Source organism: Martes martes (genome assembly GCF_963455335.1).
Source record: "Martes martes genome assembly, chromosome: 12".
NCBI lineage: Eukaryota > Metazoa > Chordata > Mammalia > Carnivora > Mustelidae > Martes > Martes martes.
In genome coordinates, this window is record NC_137900.1 from 7,245,775 (window position 1) to 7,264,306 (window position 18,532).

At 39.3% G+C, this 18,532-nt stretch overlaps 1 protein-coding gene across 1 annotated transcript in view; it reads left to right on the forward strand.

Annotated features, from left to right (window-relative positions):
* The window catches only part of RFX3 (regulatory factor X3), a 156,449-nt gene that overhangs the window by 122,811 nt on the left and 15,106 nt on the right, over positions 1 to 18,532 (forward strand). Inside the window, exons 13-14 of the mRNA XM_080819674.1 lie at positions 3,126 to 3,334; positions 12,948 to 13,101. Of these exons, the coding sequence (XP_080675800.1) occupies positions 3,126 to 3,334; positions 12,948 to 13,101 (363 nt within the window). The remainder of the gene's footprint in view (positions 1 to 3,125; positions 3,335 to 12,947; positions 13,102 to 18,532) is intronic.

Here is an 18,532-nt window from a genome sequence, read left to right on the forward strand (position 1 = left end):
GAATAATGTCCTGTGGTTTTATTTTTTTAAGTCAGTGTTCAGTCCCAATCACCCTAAAACTGACTTCCAAGTAAATAGTGAGTTTGAAATTATGTTATGAAAGGAAATTGAATTCTTCCAAGGAAGCCAGTGAGTTCCTCTCCCCAACCCCCACCCCAGTTATCAACACACAAACAAACAAAAAACAACCCTCCCTACGATGAGTACAGTTTCAGTTTTGCAAAATGAAAGAGTTGATTGCATTATAATTTATATAATAAATTATTGTATATGTATTTTTATATTTTATATATTTATATATAAATATAATACATTTATAATATATATGTTATATAAATATATATTTATATATAATATGTTATATATAATTATATAATATATAATAATATTATATATAATATATAATAATTTTTATATAAATTTTAGTTATATTTCATTTATGAATATATTTCATGAATGAATATATTTCATAAATTATGAAATATATTTTCATATATTTCATATAAAATAATATATTTCATATAAAATAATTTCATAAGTTATGAAATTACGAATATATTTCATAAATGAATATATTTCATTTATGAAAATGAGAGAGTTGATTGCATTATAAGGAGCATATAGTTAACACTCCTGTACTGTACTCTTAAAAATGGTTAAGATGATAAACTTATGTTATTAGTTTTTTACCACAATTTTAAAAATGCTTAGGGATTAATGAAAGAGAACGAAAACAACCTTCCCTATCCTTCCCTTGATGCCTAGATTCTTCCCTGGGTACTCTCCTGGACTCTTAATATAAAATTTCAGAGTCATCTGACAGTGTGTGTTGGAAGAGTTTAACTATTGTTCTTATGTAATTCTATCATAAAGGAGTAAAAGCATACTTCGCAAAGATGTAGCTTCAAGGTAGCTAATTCCAGCATTTCCCCTAATAGTAAAAAATCATAATGAACATGAATGTCTAACTGTATGGAATTGATTGTGAAAATAATGGTACATTCATGCATTAAAGCAAATTCAGTCATTCAGCAATTAAATATAGCTCTACATTTGCCTACATGGAAATTCAGTTATTTTATATATATCATATATAAATTCAGTTCTCATAAGAGAAACTAAGCAGAATCTCTACTTGAATGTATAATGTGATCCTTTTTTATTTTAAATATTTATATATGCATAAGCACATACTGCATGTGAATCATTTGAAAGCATGTTTTAGTTATCTCTTAGTGTTGACATCTTAGATATTCCTAATATTTTGTTCCTTTGTGCTCATTTGTATTTTCAGTTTTTTCTAGAATTATATTTATAGTGCCCTTTAAACTCTGAAAGTGATTCTTAAAAGGTACCTCTGAAAGACTTTATGATTAATTAGATCAGAGGATAGCAGATGGTGTCATCTACTGAAAATTAAGAAGAAACTATAGGTTTACCTAGGGAAATAAAATAAATTCAGTTTGGGCATTTTGTTTTTAAAATGCCTGCCAGTTGAAATGTCTCTTGAGTAGGTAGTGTCTGTACCACGAGAAGAGACACAGGAACCAGAGAATGAAGGTGAGGGGTTTCTCAGCAGAACTGTCTGTGTGAGTGGACTCGCCCTCTGACAGCTCATGGCATGGAAGCTATACACACCCTTTCCAGAAAAATAGACACGTGATCACGATGTTTTAGAGGTAGAATTAGGACCTCCACAGGAGCTTCTCTTGAAAACATTTTCTGGTTGCAGTGAACGCAGCTTAAAAATTCTTGTCACATCACATTTCTCTATTTTATACTTGGGGAAAACGAGGCCCACATAGATCACACGAGTTGCCTGAGGTGCGTTTAGCTGACGCACGCCCTGCATTAAAGTCCACGTCCTCTGACTCTCAGTCAAACATTATATTCCCCAATAATTATGTTTTGACCCTGAGAGTGTATATTCTTTTAATTTTTAAATATAACACAGGGACACTTGGGTGGCTCAGTCGGTGAAGTGTCTGCCTTCAGCTCAGGTCACGATCCTGGGGTCCTGGGATGAGCCCTGCAGTTACCTTCCTGCTCAGCGGGGAGCCTGTATCTCCCTCTGCTCCTCCCCCTGCTCCCCTGCTCCTACTAAAGAGATGAAATCTAAGAAATAAAATATAACACAACCCTGGAAATGTCACCACACTTGGAGCAGCTACTGAAAAGCAGCTTGAAAGGTTTCTTCTGTTCCAGGGGTGCCTGGGTGGCTCATTGGGCTAAGCCTCTGCCTTCGGCTCAGGTCATGATCTCAGGGTCTTGGGATCGAGCCCCGCATCGGGCTCTCTGCTCAGCAAGAAGCCTGCTTCTCCCTCCCCTTCTGTGCCTCTCTGCCTACTTGTGATCTCTCTCTCCCTGTCAAATAAATAAATAAATAAATAAAATCTTAAAAAAGATAAAAGTTTCCGTTCCCATTGATTTTTCTGAACTGAAACTTCCCAGTGAGACGCAGAAGGGAGACTGTTGTAATTGAATTCCGAGGCAGGTAGATGTCTACCTTTTCTCCAAAGTAGTTTTGTGGCCGTTGTTACTGTTGTTTTCAGTTCCGTGAATTAATTTGCATTTGTACCCTCGCCTCAAGAGCCCTGGAGATTTGGTTCCTGATCCATAAAACTCATACAGCACATGCTCCCACCTCCTACCACTCCGGGCTTGTTTCTCTTTTAATCCAGAGGGAACACTTTTGGCCAATCGAATCTGCTTTTCCATCTGACTTTCCCTAAATCTTCTCAAACGGATTGGCTTTAAAGTTTCCTCTGATTGTGGTGTGAGGTGGAGGGGGGAGAAAATGAGGGAGAGCCGACTTTTGAAGGCAGACCCTGCACACTGTCGGTTCAGCCACTCTTTTTCCTTAGATGATCGCGTATTTGAGTCCTTCACATGGACTAGCTGATGTGGAAAAACCAAGTCCCGCTTCTGTGTGACGTCTCGTTTTCAGGCGCAGAGGCGGTGCTGGTTTTCCGAACGACCCGCAAGCGGCCCTTCGTTTTCTTAACTCATGTCGTTGTTGGAAGCTGTCCTTGTAATTTCCTGTTCACACGCAGGGTCTGTGTGCCGACCTTCAAGGGAAAGACGCTGAGTTGACGTTTCCCTTTGCTTTCTGTGTCCTGTCCCAGGAGCAGGCTTCTTGGGTGTGCCAGTGTGATGACAACATGGTCCAGAGACTAGAAACAGACTTCAAGATGACCCTCCAGCAGCAGAGCACCCTGGAGCAGTGGGCCGCATGGCTGGACAACGTGATGATGCAGGCGCTAAAACCCTACGAGGGAAGGCCCAGTTTTCCTAAAGCTGCCCGGCAATTCCTGCTAAAATGGTCTTTCTACAGGTATTGTCTCCTTTTTCCTGAGCTTTATGTATTGTCCATGTTCTGCAAATAGGCCTGCTTCTCAGACGGGGGAAAGAAACGAGTGGAGACTTGGTTTGGAAACTCCCATCGCTATTACCTTCAGCCCGCCTTGGTGATTCTAGCCTCGTGGAGTCGTACCAGAAGGTTTATGAGAATAAACCCTCTGTTTGGGAATCGAAGCCTCTTGCTCCCAGTCCTGGCATTCCCAGATGGGAGGTCTCAGGCCCCAGGCCAGAAGACAAATTCAGCGACAGACAGAAAAGGGCCCAGCTCCCTCCCTCTTGCAGTTGTACATTATTTGGGCCTCTGTGGTGAAGACTTAACCCCACTCTCCTCCTGATTTGGTGGTGTGGGTGATTTGTGAGCTGCGGTCGCTAGACCAGGAACATCACTTTCACTTGGAAGCGTATTCCAAAAGGGAACTCTCGGGCCTCTCCCCTAAATCTGCCAGAATCAGGAACTGCAGAGCTTGGACCCAGCCGTCTGTGCTTTTAAGAAAGTCTTTTAAGTGATGGTGACGCAAGCTTAGAACCATCTAGTTCATTTCTTAATTTTATCAGCTACGACTGTTTTCAAACCCAGCTGCACATTAGAATTAGTGTAAAAACAATAAAAATCATAGGAACGTCCCCCGACCCTATTGATTTGAAAATCTTAATGCGTGGATGGTAGTGATTAGGAAATGAGGTCGTCAGAAATTTGGTCTCCAGAGAGCTTCCTCCTGGTGATTCTAATTCATAGCCAGTTTAAGAACCAATAATCAGTGGATGGTACACTATGAATCCCTTATTGACTAAAATTATATATGTATGTTTCTGTTGACATGGAACCCCGGAAGAGAAAACCTTTCAGGTGACATGATATGTGATATCAAGGGTCGGGATGAGTTGTTGACCACAGGTCTGCCCTAAGGATTAAAAACAGAGCCTGTGTACATGGGCTTATATACCTTATATACCATATCTATATAGGATGAAATTGAGAGGTGGGGTTTCATTTCATAACATGAATAAGGTAAGTTAAGCTCTAGTTCTGCTCTGTATGCTTCATTAAGTGTTAATTTCATCTTACCTAATAGTTTTCTGATGTCTAGCCCAGGGTCAAGTGAAGGAAAGCTTGCCTGCTTTGTATTACTGTCATTTTGTTTTTGTTTTGGGACTGGAATAATTCCATAGTTCTGTCTCTCCTACATCTGATACCTTTAGCCCACGGGATTTGAGAAGGGTCTTATTAAAATGCTGCCTGACTCAGTGAGCCCCCTCGTATGCTGCACGAGGCCAGTGGTAGGTTTAGATGTCTGGGTGTTAACGAGATAGATGTTGATGAGAGATGTAGGTTTTCCCTGGATACATGGGGAAGATTTCAAAAACATTGTCACAGTGTCTCAAAGAAACCGCAGCAACAGTAGGGGTAATTTTAAGAATTCAGAATTTTAATTTGGGAACATTTCTTAAGAAGATTTCGGATATTTTCCCATTTGCCTGTGAGTTGATTTTTTTTTTTTTTGATTCATACATTGTCTTCTCAGCAAGTCATACAGATGGTATATGTATTTCATGAAAGATTAACTAAACCAAAGTTATACAAGCTGATTCTTCCAGAACCTGTAAGGCCAATAGCAGCACCAATATCAGAAAATGCAACGTTGTGGGTTTTGTTTTTTTTTTCTCTTCCTTCTTAGTGCTTTCTTATGTTGCTAAGTCAGACTTGCCCTACTCCTTCCTGTGGGTTTTTATTTTTTTTCTATATTTAGTTGATATCGTTTTAGAAATAAACCCCTCGAGCCTCCATCTCCGCAGAGATCTGTTGCAAGTATCTTGAAAGGAGAGAAAATTACTTACTTGTATTTCTTGTTCTCTGCAGATATACAAACCCAGCGGATCATCTCTTGCCTGCCCTCTGTCCTTCCCTGAGTCGGGGATAATTGGCTTGTTATTATTAGACACTATTATGGTTATTATTTTCATTTCAAAAAGACTCAAAGGCAGATAGTTCAGGGCCACAGAAGGAAAGGCATATTCAGACAGATGCATACCTCCTGCTGGTAGGAAACGTCCATGGCTTAGAAACAGAAGAGCCTTTAAAACCCGAACTGTTTTTTACTGAGGCTTAAGAACATTTTGGGTAATGAAATTGCTTTCACAAACTATCAGAGAGGCAGAACTACAGAGTTTTGTGTGTGTGTGTGTGTGTGTGTGTGTGTTGCATGGTTCTGGCATTGTAACAAGAATTTGGCAGTTCCACACACAGACCCTTCGTGTTCTGAAGCCGGGTGATCTCATAATTTCTTAAGTTCTGTGTGTATATTTACAAGCATACAAAGAGAGAAATGGGCTGGCAGACAATCAGGACAGCAGGTGACACGCTGCTACAGACACACTGTGCTCCAAACGGGGGTCTCTCCTGGCCTAACCTGGCTTTGAATGACTACCGTTGGCTCCCTGGGAGGTGGGAAGAAGATATCACCACCTTTCTTGGGCAGACGTGGAGAAGTCCTGTGGGCCATTTCTCAGCCGGTGTGTTCTGTGGTTAACAGAAGAGAACATTCCTGAGAGCCACCCTGAGGGTCACCCAAATACTCCCTTTTTAAAGAACAAAATTTATAGCTTTGATACAGTGACTCGAAAGGGGATACAGGGAACTTAGTTTTCCTACAACTGGACGATTTATGAATCTTCCAGAAAGTAATAGTTTTTTGGAGCCGACCGTCAGCACTGTTTGAAAAGAATGTGTAGGGGGTCACCGGTGCAACGCTGTCCCCTTTCTCCTTAAGAAGGATGTGGCATATCCCCGGATGCACAGAGTGGACTGAGTATCACTGGTTAGCATATGTGCCACAGCTCCCAGACTGTAGTTATAAAGATAAATCCACAAAGGGGTCCCTCATCTGTTATAAAATAATTAACTCGAGAACTCTGATTTTAAAAGAAGTTGAATTGGTGGTAACTTAGCAACGCGAAATCCAGTGGAGTCTGTTTTGCAACACATCTTACAGAAGTCTGAATCAGACAAAAAGTTTCCAATTAAACCGCTAATTGTGTCATTTAATACTTGGCTTGTAGGGCAAAGGCCCAACATAGAGAAGATACTGAAGGAGATGTAGCATTAATCATTCAAGTCAACTGATGTTTTTCTACACCTACGACAGTAATTTCATGGCATGCTTATCAGTATTTGGTAAAAATAGCTGGGGATTGTACCGGAAGGTCAGCAGATTTCTGTTTTGTTTTGTTTTCCAGCACATTTTGGTATTACGTGTGTATTTTGTGCTGAAATAAGTTGATTGCCTAACTACCTAAAAGTTTCCAAAACACTTAGAATAAAATCCAAGACCTTGTCATGGCCTACAAGACCCGACATCAGCCAGTAGTGACCCGGGCCCACTCTGGATTCTTCTCTTTGCTCCTTGTCTTCCAGCCGCACGAGCCTCCCGGCTCTTCTTTGAACGCATCAAGCATGGTTCTGCCTCACAGTCTTGGCGTTTGTCTCCTTTCTGCCGGGGAAGCTCCCACGTTCACAAGGCTCCCTTCAACCTAGGTTCCGCTCCGTTATGTCCCCTCTTCAGAAAGATTTTACCTGACAACCTCACTTCAAGTGCCTGCCCCCATCACTCTCTGACTGCTTTCCCTGATTTATTTTTTTCACATAGGATTTATCACGGCCTCACTTTATATTTATACCTACCTGTGGTTTTTTTTCCCAGCCCTTTCTCTTACTAGAGTGAGCTCTGTTGATACCAGAATTTCCTCTGACCCGCTCTGGAACAAGACACTGGCACAGAGTAGGAATGCGATAATCCTCTACCCGGTGGACTCGGCAGATGTCTATAGCACTGTCAGAAAGCTACTCAATCTGAATACTTTTCTTAGTCATTAACACGATTTCAGGGTTTTTCTATCTCAAGGGAAATATAAAGGCCTAAAGCTTGAACTTAAAAAAATATTATATGTAATTCATCCTATATCTGTGATATTTATCTCTGCAAAGATTTACTGACGCTCAACTGACCCAGAATTGGTTTTTTATACTTGTAATGTCCTCTATTGAAATAAACATATTTTAGGGGCACCTAAGTGGCTCAGCCAGTTAAGCCTCTGCCTTCGGCTCAGGTCATGATCCCAGGGTCCTGGGTTCGAGCCCTGCTTCAGGCCCCCTGCTTAGTGAGAAGTCTGCTTCCCCCTCTCTCTCTCTGCCCCTCCCCTCTGTTCTTTCTCTCTCTGGTTCTCTCCCTCTCCCTCTCAAGTAAATAAATAAAATCTTTTAAAAAAATTTTAAATACAAAAAATTAAAAAGTAAACGTTATTTAAATGAAATCAGTATGTGCTCACTTTAGAAAATCTGTGAAATATTACAAATAACAAAGAAGGGCACCTGGCTGGCTCAGTCAGTGAAGCCTATTACTCTTGATCTGTGGGTGGTAAGTTTGAGCCCCATGTTGGGTTTAGAGATTTTTTTTTTTTAAAGATTTTATTTATTTATTTGACAGACAGAGATCACAAGTAGGCAGAGAGGCAGGAAGAGAGAGGGGGGGAAGCAGACTCCTCGCTGAGCGGAGAGCCTGATGCGGGGCTCGATCCCAGGACCCTGGGACCATGACCTGAGCCGAAGGCAGAGGCCCAACCCACTGAGCCACGCAGGTGCCCCGGGTTTAGAGATTTCTTAAAAGATAAAATACTTTATTTTATCTTTTAAAAGTCAGAAGGAAAGAATACCCAGGAAGTCTCCCACTGAGCACGGAACCCAACATGGGGCTCGATCCCACAACCCATGAGGTCAGGACCTCAGCCAAAACCAAGAGTTAGATGCTTAACTAACTGAATCACCCAGGCGCTCTGAAAATGAAATCTTTAAAAAAGAAAAAAACTTAACAAGAAATAAACTTACATCATTCATAATTTTAATACCTGGAAAAATAACCACTGGTGAATTGTTAGGGCTTTTTGTGGTGATATAAAATTGGAATTCAGTTGTTTACCACAGTTTATCATCTGTATTTTTCTTTCCCTTAGCGTTTTTCTCTTGACGTTATATCTTAAGCATTTCTTGTCATTAAACATCTTCAGAAGCATAACTTTTTTTTTTTAAGATTTTATTTATTTATTTGACAGAGATAGAGGGATCACTAGTAAGTAGAGAGGCAGGCACAGAGTGGGGTGAAGCCGGCTCCTCACTGAGCAGAGAGCCCTGTGCAGGCTCGATCCCAGGACCTTGAGATCATGACCTGAGCTGAAGGCAGAGGCTTGACCCACTGAGCCACCCAGGCGCCCCGAGAAGCATAACTTTTAATGTCCTCACAATATCCAATATCACATGTATATCTCCCACATTATTTAAACATTACCTTTTCCCCTATTCTTAAGCATTCGGGTGGGTTTTGGCGTTGTGATACAATGATAAAAAATACTGTAACCTTTGCATGAAATTTCCCCTGTATCTTCAGACACATTCTGGTAAAAAGGTTTGAACTTTCTGAAGTGATGAACACTGTGTTAATGAAGTGTCCTAGCTCGGTGCTAATAATTTCCCATTTACTTAAGGGTAGGATTTTTTTTTTTTTTTTAACTATAAGACAGTTATCCTGTTAAATAGACTCCTATATATCTTACTTATTTAACTTGGCATAATATCATAGACACCTTTCTGAGTTACTACCTTTATGTCTGATTTTCCTCATTTCTTTAAACTGCACACGGTTCATATATGAATGAGCCATAATTTGTAATTCATTTAATCAACATCGACTGATGGATATTTGGCTTTCCCTTCTGGTTTCTCAGTGGGATAAATTTGCTACAGTTAAAACTTACCTTTGTTCATTTGCATAAATTTTTGGAGTTAGAATTGGTAGGTCAAAGGTTTTCTGCATTTTTAATTTTGGTAAATATTACCAAATTTCTCTTCCAAACAGAAGTTTCATGAATTTATACTTGTGAAAACAGTAAATGAGAGTTCTTTTCCCATCTTCTCTGTAATACTGGACCTCCTCGTCCTCTTACAGTCTGATAAATGAGATTTGGTATTTTACTTTAATTTGTAATTTTTGAAATTTTGAATAAGAGTACTCATATTTTTTTATTTTTTTAACCATTTGTCTTCTCTGGGATATATTATAAATATTTGCTGCCTTCAATAAGTGAAGCAATTAGGAGCAAATATTCTGCCTCTGTGTGACTTGATTTTTCAAAATTCTTTATTTCATATGATCAAGTTTGGATCAGTAGAGGTAAAAATGTTATGCAACATTTTATTTTCATGTTGTGTTTGCTTTTGCTCTTTTAAGTAGAGGTTTCTCTGCCTTTTTAGATTTTTCCATAGAAAAATAATTGTTTAATTTCAAATATATAGAATTTTATGTTTGTTTCCAGAATTTATATATAAAATTTTATATCCGTTTATATAATTATAAACAGAATTTTATGTATGTGGCATATGAATGAAAGAATCTGTTTTTAGTAGTTCACTTACAGAGTTCTAAACTTGAGGTATTCGCTAAGGTGTTTAAGTCTAAGGAATTATTCACTAGAACTATGGTGTATGATAATGAATATATTATTAACTCTAATATATGTAGTACGTGGTAATGGGTAATTCTTTTAATTCCAATATAATTAACATACACTGTTATATTAGTTTCAGGTGTACAATATAGTGATTCAGTAATTCTGTACCTTACTCAGTGCTCACCATGATACATGTACTTGTAATCCCCATCACCTATTTCACCCATACCCCCCACTTACCTCCCCTCTAAAAAACTATCAGTTCTCTATAGTTAAGAGTCTGTTTTTTGGTTTGTCTTTTTTCCTTTGTTCCTTTGTTTTGTTAAATTCCACATGTGAGTGAAATCATATGGTATTTGTCTTTCTCTGACTAACATTTCACTTAGCATTATAATCCCTAGATCATCCCTGTCATTGCAAATGGTAAGATTTCATTCTTTTTATGGCTGGATAATAGTCAATGTATGTATATATGACACATCTTCTTTGTCCATTCATCTGTCTATGGGTGGACACTTGGTGCTTCCATAATTGAGCTATTGTAAATAACGTTGTAATAAACATAGGGTGCGTATATCTTTTCGAGTTTGTGTTTTTATATTCTTTGGGTAAATACCCAGTAGTGGGATTACTAGACCATCTGGTTGATTATATTTGTAGTTTTTTGAGGAACCTCCGTACTGTTTTCCACAGTGGTTGCAGCATTTTATATTCCCACCAACAGTGCTTGAGCGTTCCTTTTTCTCCACATCTTTGCCAACACTTGTTATTTCTTGTGTTTTGACTTTAGCCATTCTGACCGATGTGAGGTGATACCTCATTGTGGATTTGATTTGTATTTCCCTGATGATGAATGATGTTGAGCATCTTTTCATGTTTCTGTTGGCCATCTGGACGTCTTCTTTGGAGAAATGTCTGTTTGTGTCTTCTGCCTTTGTTTTAATTGGATTGTTGTGTTTTGTGTGGGTATGTGTGTGTGTTGAATTATATAAGTTCTTTATATATTTTGGATACTAACCCTTTATTGTATATGTCTTTGCAAATATCTTCTTCCATTCAGTAGGTTGTCTTTTAGGTTTTGTTTTGTTTTTTTTTTTTATTGTTTCCTTTGCTGTGCAGAAGCTTTTTATTTTGAACTAGTCCCAATAGTTTATTTTTGCTGTTGTTTCCATTGCCTCAGGAGACATGTATAGAAAAATGTTGCTATAGCCAACATCAGAGAAATTAGTAATGGCTAGTTTTCTTAAGATCTCACATACATTATCTCATTTGATCTATACTAACCTTGAACCTTAAAATGTTGAACGGCATGCTTAAAATTAAGATCACATTGTGGTTAACATGAGTCAGTCTCACTCTAAACTCCTACTTTTTCTTTTTCTTTTTAGTAAATAAATCCACTAATGGTAGGTCCCCTGCCATCATCATATAATATTTGTACCTCCTGTTCTTGTTGCTGTAGCCAACTGAGAATGAGAAGCTCATCTTCTCCTGTTCTGTATATTATATTTATATTTAAGTAGTCAGTCTGTTCATTCATAAGTTTATTTCACGTCCTTGAAATAATCATGTAAGTTAGGTAAGAGCAAAAATGTAGCTTTTATTTTCACCCAAGAAGAAAAGCAATCTCAGGGAAATGATTTGTTTAAAGTCGACAGTGAGTTAACAAAGAGCCAGAATCAGAATGTAGGGTTTAGAGTTTCACATGTACCATGATCATCTGCCACTTGCCAAACCAAATGTATAGAATTTGATATATTAATAGCCTCTACATAAATAAAGTTGACAATGAAACAGAAAACAGAAGTACAGTCTTTTTCCATCTGCCTGACATTTTACAATTCTTCATTGCAAAACAGGCTTTAGGATATCAGCCTATCCATTTGTGAGATCCTATTTCTTCCACCTATCTAAGAATATAATGGCTGTTTTAGTTCTCCTAGGCCAAAAATCTCTAGAAAAGACCACAAAATGAGAGTGATAAGAAACACACACACACACACACACACACACACACACACACACACTCATCCCACTCTGACTCTAAGTTAGAAATATTAAGGAGATTTGAAGTATAAGGATAAGATCCAAGACCAGTGTATCTTCATTGAGGGCAAAATTTTATTTAGGACTGGTTTCCATTTTAAATATAGTAGAGTATATTGTTAGTATTAATAATATCATTCATATTTTGGTATCATATTTTATAAATTCACATTTTTTCAAAGATATGCATTTCTTAATTAATTTTATTATACTTATTTCTAATGGAAAATCAGCTTAATTTAAATGGACATCTAAGAAACTGGGATCAATTAGTAAAGTTGCCTTCCGGGGTGCCTGGGTGGCTCAGTGGGTTAAAGCCTCTGCCTTCGGCTCAGGTCATGATCCCAGAGTCCTGGGATCGAGCCCCACATTGGACTCTGCTCAGCGGGGATCCTGCTTCCTCCTCTCTCTCTGCCTGCCTCTCTGCCTACTTGTGATCTCTGTCTGTCAAATAAATAAATAAAATCTTAAAAAAAAAAAAAAAAGTTGCCTTCCAGTAAGATCTGCAGGGATCTCCGTACATACTTTCATTCTCTATTGCCACATCTGGGAGCATTACTACAGAGTATGTTTTGTAATCTTTGTATGGCACAAATACCTATTTCTTCTGAAGTGTACACCCAAAGTCGTCACTGGGACATGGTGACACATTGTTTACCCATCAATAAGATTTTCACTTTGAGTGTTTCTTATGGTAGTGATGAATTGCCAATCTTTCAACAATCTTTTTTATTTAGTTCTGGTCCCCTCTGTGAGAGAGATAGAATCAGAAGACTCAGCCATGATAATAAAATGTTTTTTCCCGGTGAAGACCTGTCTAGATCTGGTCTGGATCTAACCAAAACTCATGAAGGGGTACCTCTTTACCACCCTGCTTAAATGAGTGGAGCCGACTGCTTTCAGTCATGAAATGAGTCCTTGGCAAGTTGTGTAGTACACCAGCCTTTTAGACCCTCTGACTTAACTTCTTCTAGGAGGGAAAGTAGGTTGAACTCTCGTCCTGGTCACTAATATTGGCTGCATATATGTCTTCTCTCTCGAAACAGCTCAATGGTTATTCGGGACTTAACCTTACGCAGCGCTGCTAGCTTTGGCTCCTTCCACCTGATCCGTCTGCTCTACGATGAGTACATGTTCTACTTAGTAGAACATCGTGTTGCTCAGGCAACAGGAGAGACACCCATCGCGGTCATGGGCGAGGTAAGAGAGGCCAGAAGAGCTGTGACTCACGGGGCTTTGAGAAAAGAACCTGAATTTCGTTTTAATTTGAATATATTATTGATTGATTAAAACAATGATGGTCCTGAGGGGCTGTGGAGTTATTGAGGGGTGGGGGTCCTTAAATCCCTCTGTTTGTGTGTATTCTCTTAACTAAAAGAGTCTAAAATTATAAATGACATCATGTGAACGTTCATGGTATGTTTCAATATATTATAAAGGTGTCTGCTTAAGAAAACTTTGAGAATTACTAGACTGAAAAAAACCCTTATGGGACAGGAAGTAAGAAAGATTGATGTTGCTGATAAGGCGAAGGCCTAGGAATGTAGAGAAGAGACTAAATATGTATTTTTGTAGGCTCTTTGTCCAAGTGCCCAGGAACGAAAGAAATGGTTCTGTTTCAGAAGGATAGTAACGATAATAATGGTGCCAAAAGCTAATGTTTCGGGGGCACTGACTACGTGCCAGGCACAGCTCAAAGTCCTTTCTATGTAACCAAGCACTGGACGCCTTCCGAGACAAGCACAGCTCTACCCCGGTTTACAGATGAGTATCTGAGGTTGATGTAAAAAGCAAAGGACCCAGATGAAACGTTTACGTAGCTCCGGTGGGTGGTGGAGACTGTCCCAAGTACTCAGACTCTGGTTTTCAAATCAGGTTTCTCACTGCTGAAGCTATGAAGAAGAAAACATTCTCTTCATAGTTCTTAGATAGAAAATAAAACTGTGTTGTTTTCAACGCGTGTCAGAAAGCTAACACTCCGAAGTAAATTTACACAAGGAGTGGCGAACACGTTGAGGGATCGGTGCAAATGCTCAAGTGAATGTCCGCCATTTCATTTTGTTGTCCTGAACTGGGGGTCCTTCGGATCTTGCTAGATTATAAATATCAGGCAATATTACAAATTACCCAAAGCAGTAAAGAAGACAGGTTCATTTTGAAGCTGTGTGTATGTGCTTATTTAAGTTTTAGAAAATCCAAGTAAGTATTAGATGCTTTTCCTAGTTTAATAAATATGATAATAAAGGTATAAATTAAAAATATATTAAAATACCTCAAGATGCTTTGTAAATATTCTACTATCAATAAAATCCATGTTAGACGTCTTCAAGTAGGTTGGGCAAAAGGTTCCCCTTTCCCTCTTTAAAATCCCTCTCATTTGTTGATCTGTACGTGTTTGTGTGATGTTCTCAGTAGTGATTGTGCTTAAATCATGCCAGTTATATGTACATACATTCTATGTGCAAGATGAAGCAAGGATCACTGTAGCTTTTAGACAACAGGCAGGACCAAAACAATCTGGACTTTTCTTAGACTTGACCTTCCTTTAGAGCATCTTGCAGTGGTTGTCTTACAAACGCCCAGTGGGCATGTAGATTAAGTACTGCAGAATTTCTCAAGTCAGGGGTCCCAACTTTAGAAACAGACTTGCCTTCCAGTATATTTAACCCATTTGCCAACCCCCTCGTCTGTTCTGGGACTCCTTTAACAAGTGGTCTGCATATGATAGCAGGGGTTCTAATGAGTACCACGAGGCTAATCCTGATATGTGGGCTTGGCTTCCCTTGCATCTCAAGAGCACAAAGGCAGTGGGTAGGAGCTGGTCACCCAGCGTGAGGGCTCAGCACGCCCCCTGCTTGTTGGTTGGGCAGTGCTGGCTCACCAGGGTTAAGATGGTCTCATAGTCAGTACTGCCTACTGACTATGCCTGTAGGCATTCTTTTGTTTTTGTTTTTGTTTTTGTTTACTTTATGTAAACAATGTGAATGAGTGTGACACATTCCCCCAAGAGGTGAAGATATAAAAAGATTAAAATCTCGATTAGAAAACAAGGTATAAAATACCTTCTGCAAGACCTAAGATCTAAGAGCATCTCTTGATTTCTTTGCTTACTCTCTCCTTACCCAGTTTATAGGACCATCCTTTGAGCTGTCTCTTCTCATCCATTATTCAACCCATACAACATTGATGGCCTTGTATATCTGTTGGCCACTGCAGATTTGGAGGTCGTGGTCATGTTATCATATCTAAAATTTCTTGATTCCTGGGAAGAAGAGAAGGAAATTCCAGAAAACAGAAGGCTATTTTCACATGTGTCTCTCCCTTGTTATCCTGTGGCTACCCTAGAATTCAGATTGGAGGTCAAAAGGGCTTTTGCATGTTGAGGCTCAGTTGCTTTCTCCCCTTAGGTGATTCCCCCTTTCGGACACCAAGTCCAGAAGTGCCCGTGTACATGGTGGGAGCAACACCTTGGACTCAAATCCATTGAAATCCGTAAAGGTCACCATTACCCTCAGTTGGAGCCACTGGTTTTCAGTCATCAGTAACGACAGCAAACATGATAATAGTTCTTAGTCTTTATTGAGAGCTTATTATGTACTTAATGAAATCAAACTCTTGATGTGTCTACTAATGGCTCTTTCTCAGTAACCGGTACCACATTCTCCCTGCTGATCATGCTGGACATCTGAGCATGATCTTTTACATGACTCTTGTCCAGACCCCTACGTCCCCCCAATTACTAAGTCTGCTCTTCCCCAGACCTCCCAGAGTGCAGTCAGTATCATGTTATGAAAGTGCAGAGTTGGCTGTGTCACCCCTACTTAAAACCCCTCCGTGGTATTCTCTCGCGTTAGTGAAGGAACAAAATTCCCTCCTTGGTACACAAGGTCCTGCTCGATCTGGCCCTGCCCCTCAGATTAACCTCAGCCTCCCTCTTCCTATTCCATTCGCTGCCATCACAGTGGTCTTTTCTCTGTTTTTGTTCACCAAGCTTTGCTCATCATGGAACCACTGTGTAAATCGCTGTTTCTAGCCGGGACTTTCTGCCCAACTCCCCTTGCTTATTCTAACTCCTACTTCACATCTGAAATATCAGTTCCTCAGGGGGCTCCAGTTCCTCCAAACTACCTCGCATACCCCATTCTCTCTGATCTGTACTTTAGCTTTTCATTCTAGAACCTGCACTATACTAGTCACGTGGTTCTTTGTATGACACGTGTAAGTAAAGATTTAACGCCCTGGAAATAATAGAGGACTTTGAGTCAGGAGGATTCAATTCTCCTGGTAGTTCTGTCATTTGCATGGTATAATCTTGGGTGAATCATGTTCACTGATGTTGAGTCTTAGACTTATCTCTGAAATTAATTTATTCATTTATGTAACAGGTATTTCTTACACACCTACTGTAGACTAAGTGCTGTAATAATGAGGTTATAGTAATGAACCAAGTGAATCTTGGCCCTTGCATTTTAGTAGGGGAGTCATATGTACCAAATGTTCACATAACTGTGGAGCTACAGAATTAGAAATAGAGGAATACTCGAAGCATGAGGCCTTAAGCTAGCCTGCGAGCGCCAGGGAAGGCTCCCCCCGGCAGGGATGTTTGAAGTGAGATCGAAAGGGCAAAAGGAGTTAGCTATGTGAATTGTGAGAATTTGGGGGTAAGGGGGCACGGAGACAGGCACACAGGTCCTGCCTGCGACGGAAGGGAGTATGGCCAAGGGGAAGTTTCTTTGGAAAATGTGAGGGTCAAACACCCTCAAATTCAGTAGACAGGAGGTAGAATTGGATGAGGAAAGAAAGCCAGAAACTTCAAGTGAAACCTGCATTCACATACTATTTATGTGCTGGGCACTGTTCTAAGTGTTTTATGTAGATTAACTTAGTAATTCATGACAACTCAATGAATATTGTTATCCCTGTATAAAACCGTATGTATTTTTTTTAAAGATTTTATTTATTTATTTGACAGACAGAGATCACAAGTAGTCAGAGAGGCAGGCAGAGAGAGAGGGGGAAGCAGGCTCCCTCCTGAGCAAAGAGCCTGATGCAGGGCTTGATCCCAGGACCCTGGGATCATGACCTGAGCTGAAGGCAGGGGCTTAACCCACTGAGCCACCCAGGCACCCCAAAACCATATGTATTTTACAGATAAAGACATGAGACACAGAGCCATCAAGTAGCTCGCTAAGGTCACACAGCCTCCAAAACCAAGCAGACTGGCCCCCAAATTCTTGGTGTTAATCCCTGACGCTTATCACCTGCTGCAGGATGGGGGATGGGAGCAAGAACTGTTGCGAAGTCAGACACAGACTTGGCCAGTCGTTGGTTTTGCCTTATGGGTGCTTTACTTGGGAGAGGTGGCAGACAGCCAACTAGGTCCAGAAGCAAGGGGAAAGGTTTTCCTTTTAAAGTGACTTAGGGACCGTTAGTGTATCTTCATTAATGAGAAATCAACAAATAAATTTTGATTTTACAATTGTTTACATTATTTGAGTAGGCAGGAGAGACCAATCCATGTTTTACATATAAACCCAGATACAACGGTACAAAACTACTATTTTTGCATTCCCTGTTACACTACCGTAAATCCATTGTTGGCATAAAGACTGCCGTGTCAGAGCGCCCCCAAAAGAAACAGAAACAGAATCCCACCCGACGCGTTTTCATCTAAATGTCAATCCGCTGCCACAGTAATGCTGACTAGTAAGTTATTCAAAGCACGTGCAAGTCCAGAGTTTTGTGGTTAAATTTTTTGCCTGGATGATAAAAAGGAAACAGAGTTTATTTGCTGCTAAAATTATGTAATTTTTTTGAACTTTAATACTATAAATACACACAGAGACTCTCTGGGAGTGGAGAAATTTTAAGAGTAGGAATAAAATAAACAAGTTGCATCTGTTTGCACACCTGTTAAATAAAAATTTTTTTGAAAAATCAGGGCTTTCTGTACAGCCCTGGTGAGAAAAATTGAGCAGGAAACTATCCTATTATTTGAATTTTATAATTATTTGGAGTCTCTCTGGAAGTTTATTTCCTTAAAATAGACATAGTCCATTAAAATATTCAGCTGAGTCTATAAATTTTGGTGGCTGCATAAAATGATTTTCTGAGATAAATATTTTTGTGTTTAACTTATTCAATATATTTAAATTGTCTGTCATAATTTAATTACATTTATTTAATATTACATGTAAGCCACCCACTTAGCCAATTTTTTTAAATGAAAAGTAGAACCCGAAAAGTGCTTCGGTGGTTCAGACATGAATAGCAATATAAAAAAGATGATATTTTAGTCATACTTTTTAGGGGAAAAAAATGGAACAACCCTTAAGAATATACCATCAAAAGAAAAATGTCTTGAATTTATCAGAGTTGATGTACTCAAAGTAAAAGGGGGAAAAAAAAAGATCTTCAAAACCTAAAAATTGGACCAGAGCAATAATAATTCAGAAGGCAAGCTTTTAGGATAAAAGTTGAGTGAAAAAGTTCCATTTGGTAGAAGTAGAATCATGGTAAATAAGCACGGATTCTTAAGGTAAAATCAAACTAATGAAAAATAGATTTCAGTGAGTCCTACAATCAAGTACCACTAGGGAATACGCTGAAAATGGACCTGTGGAATGATAGA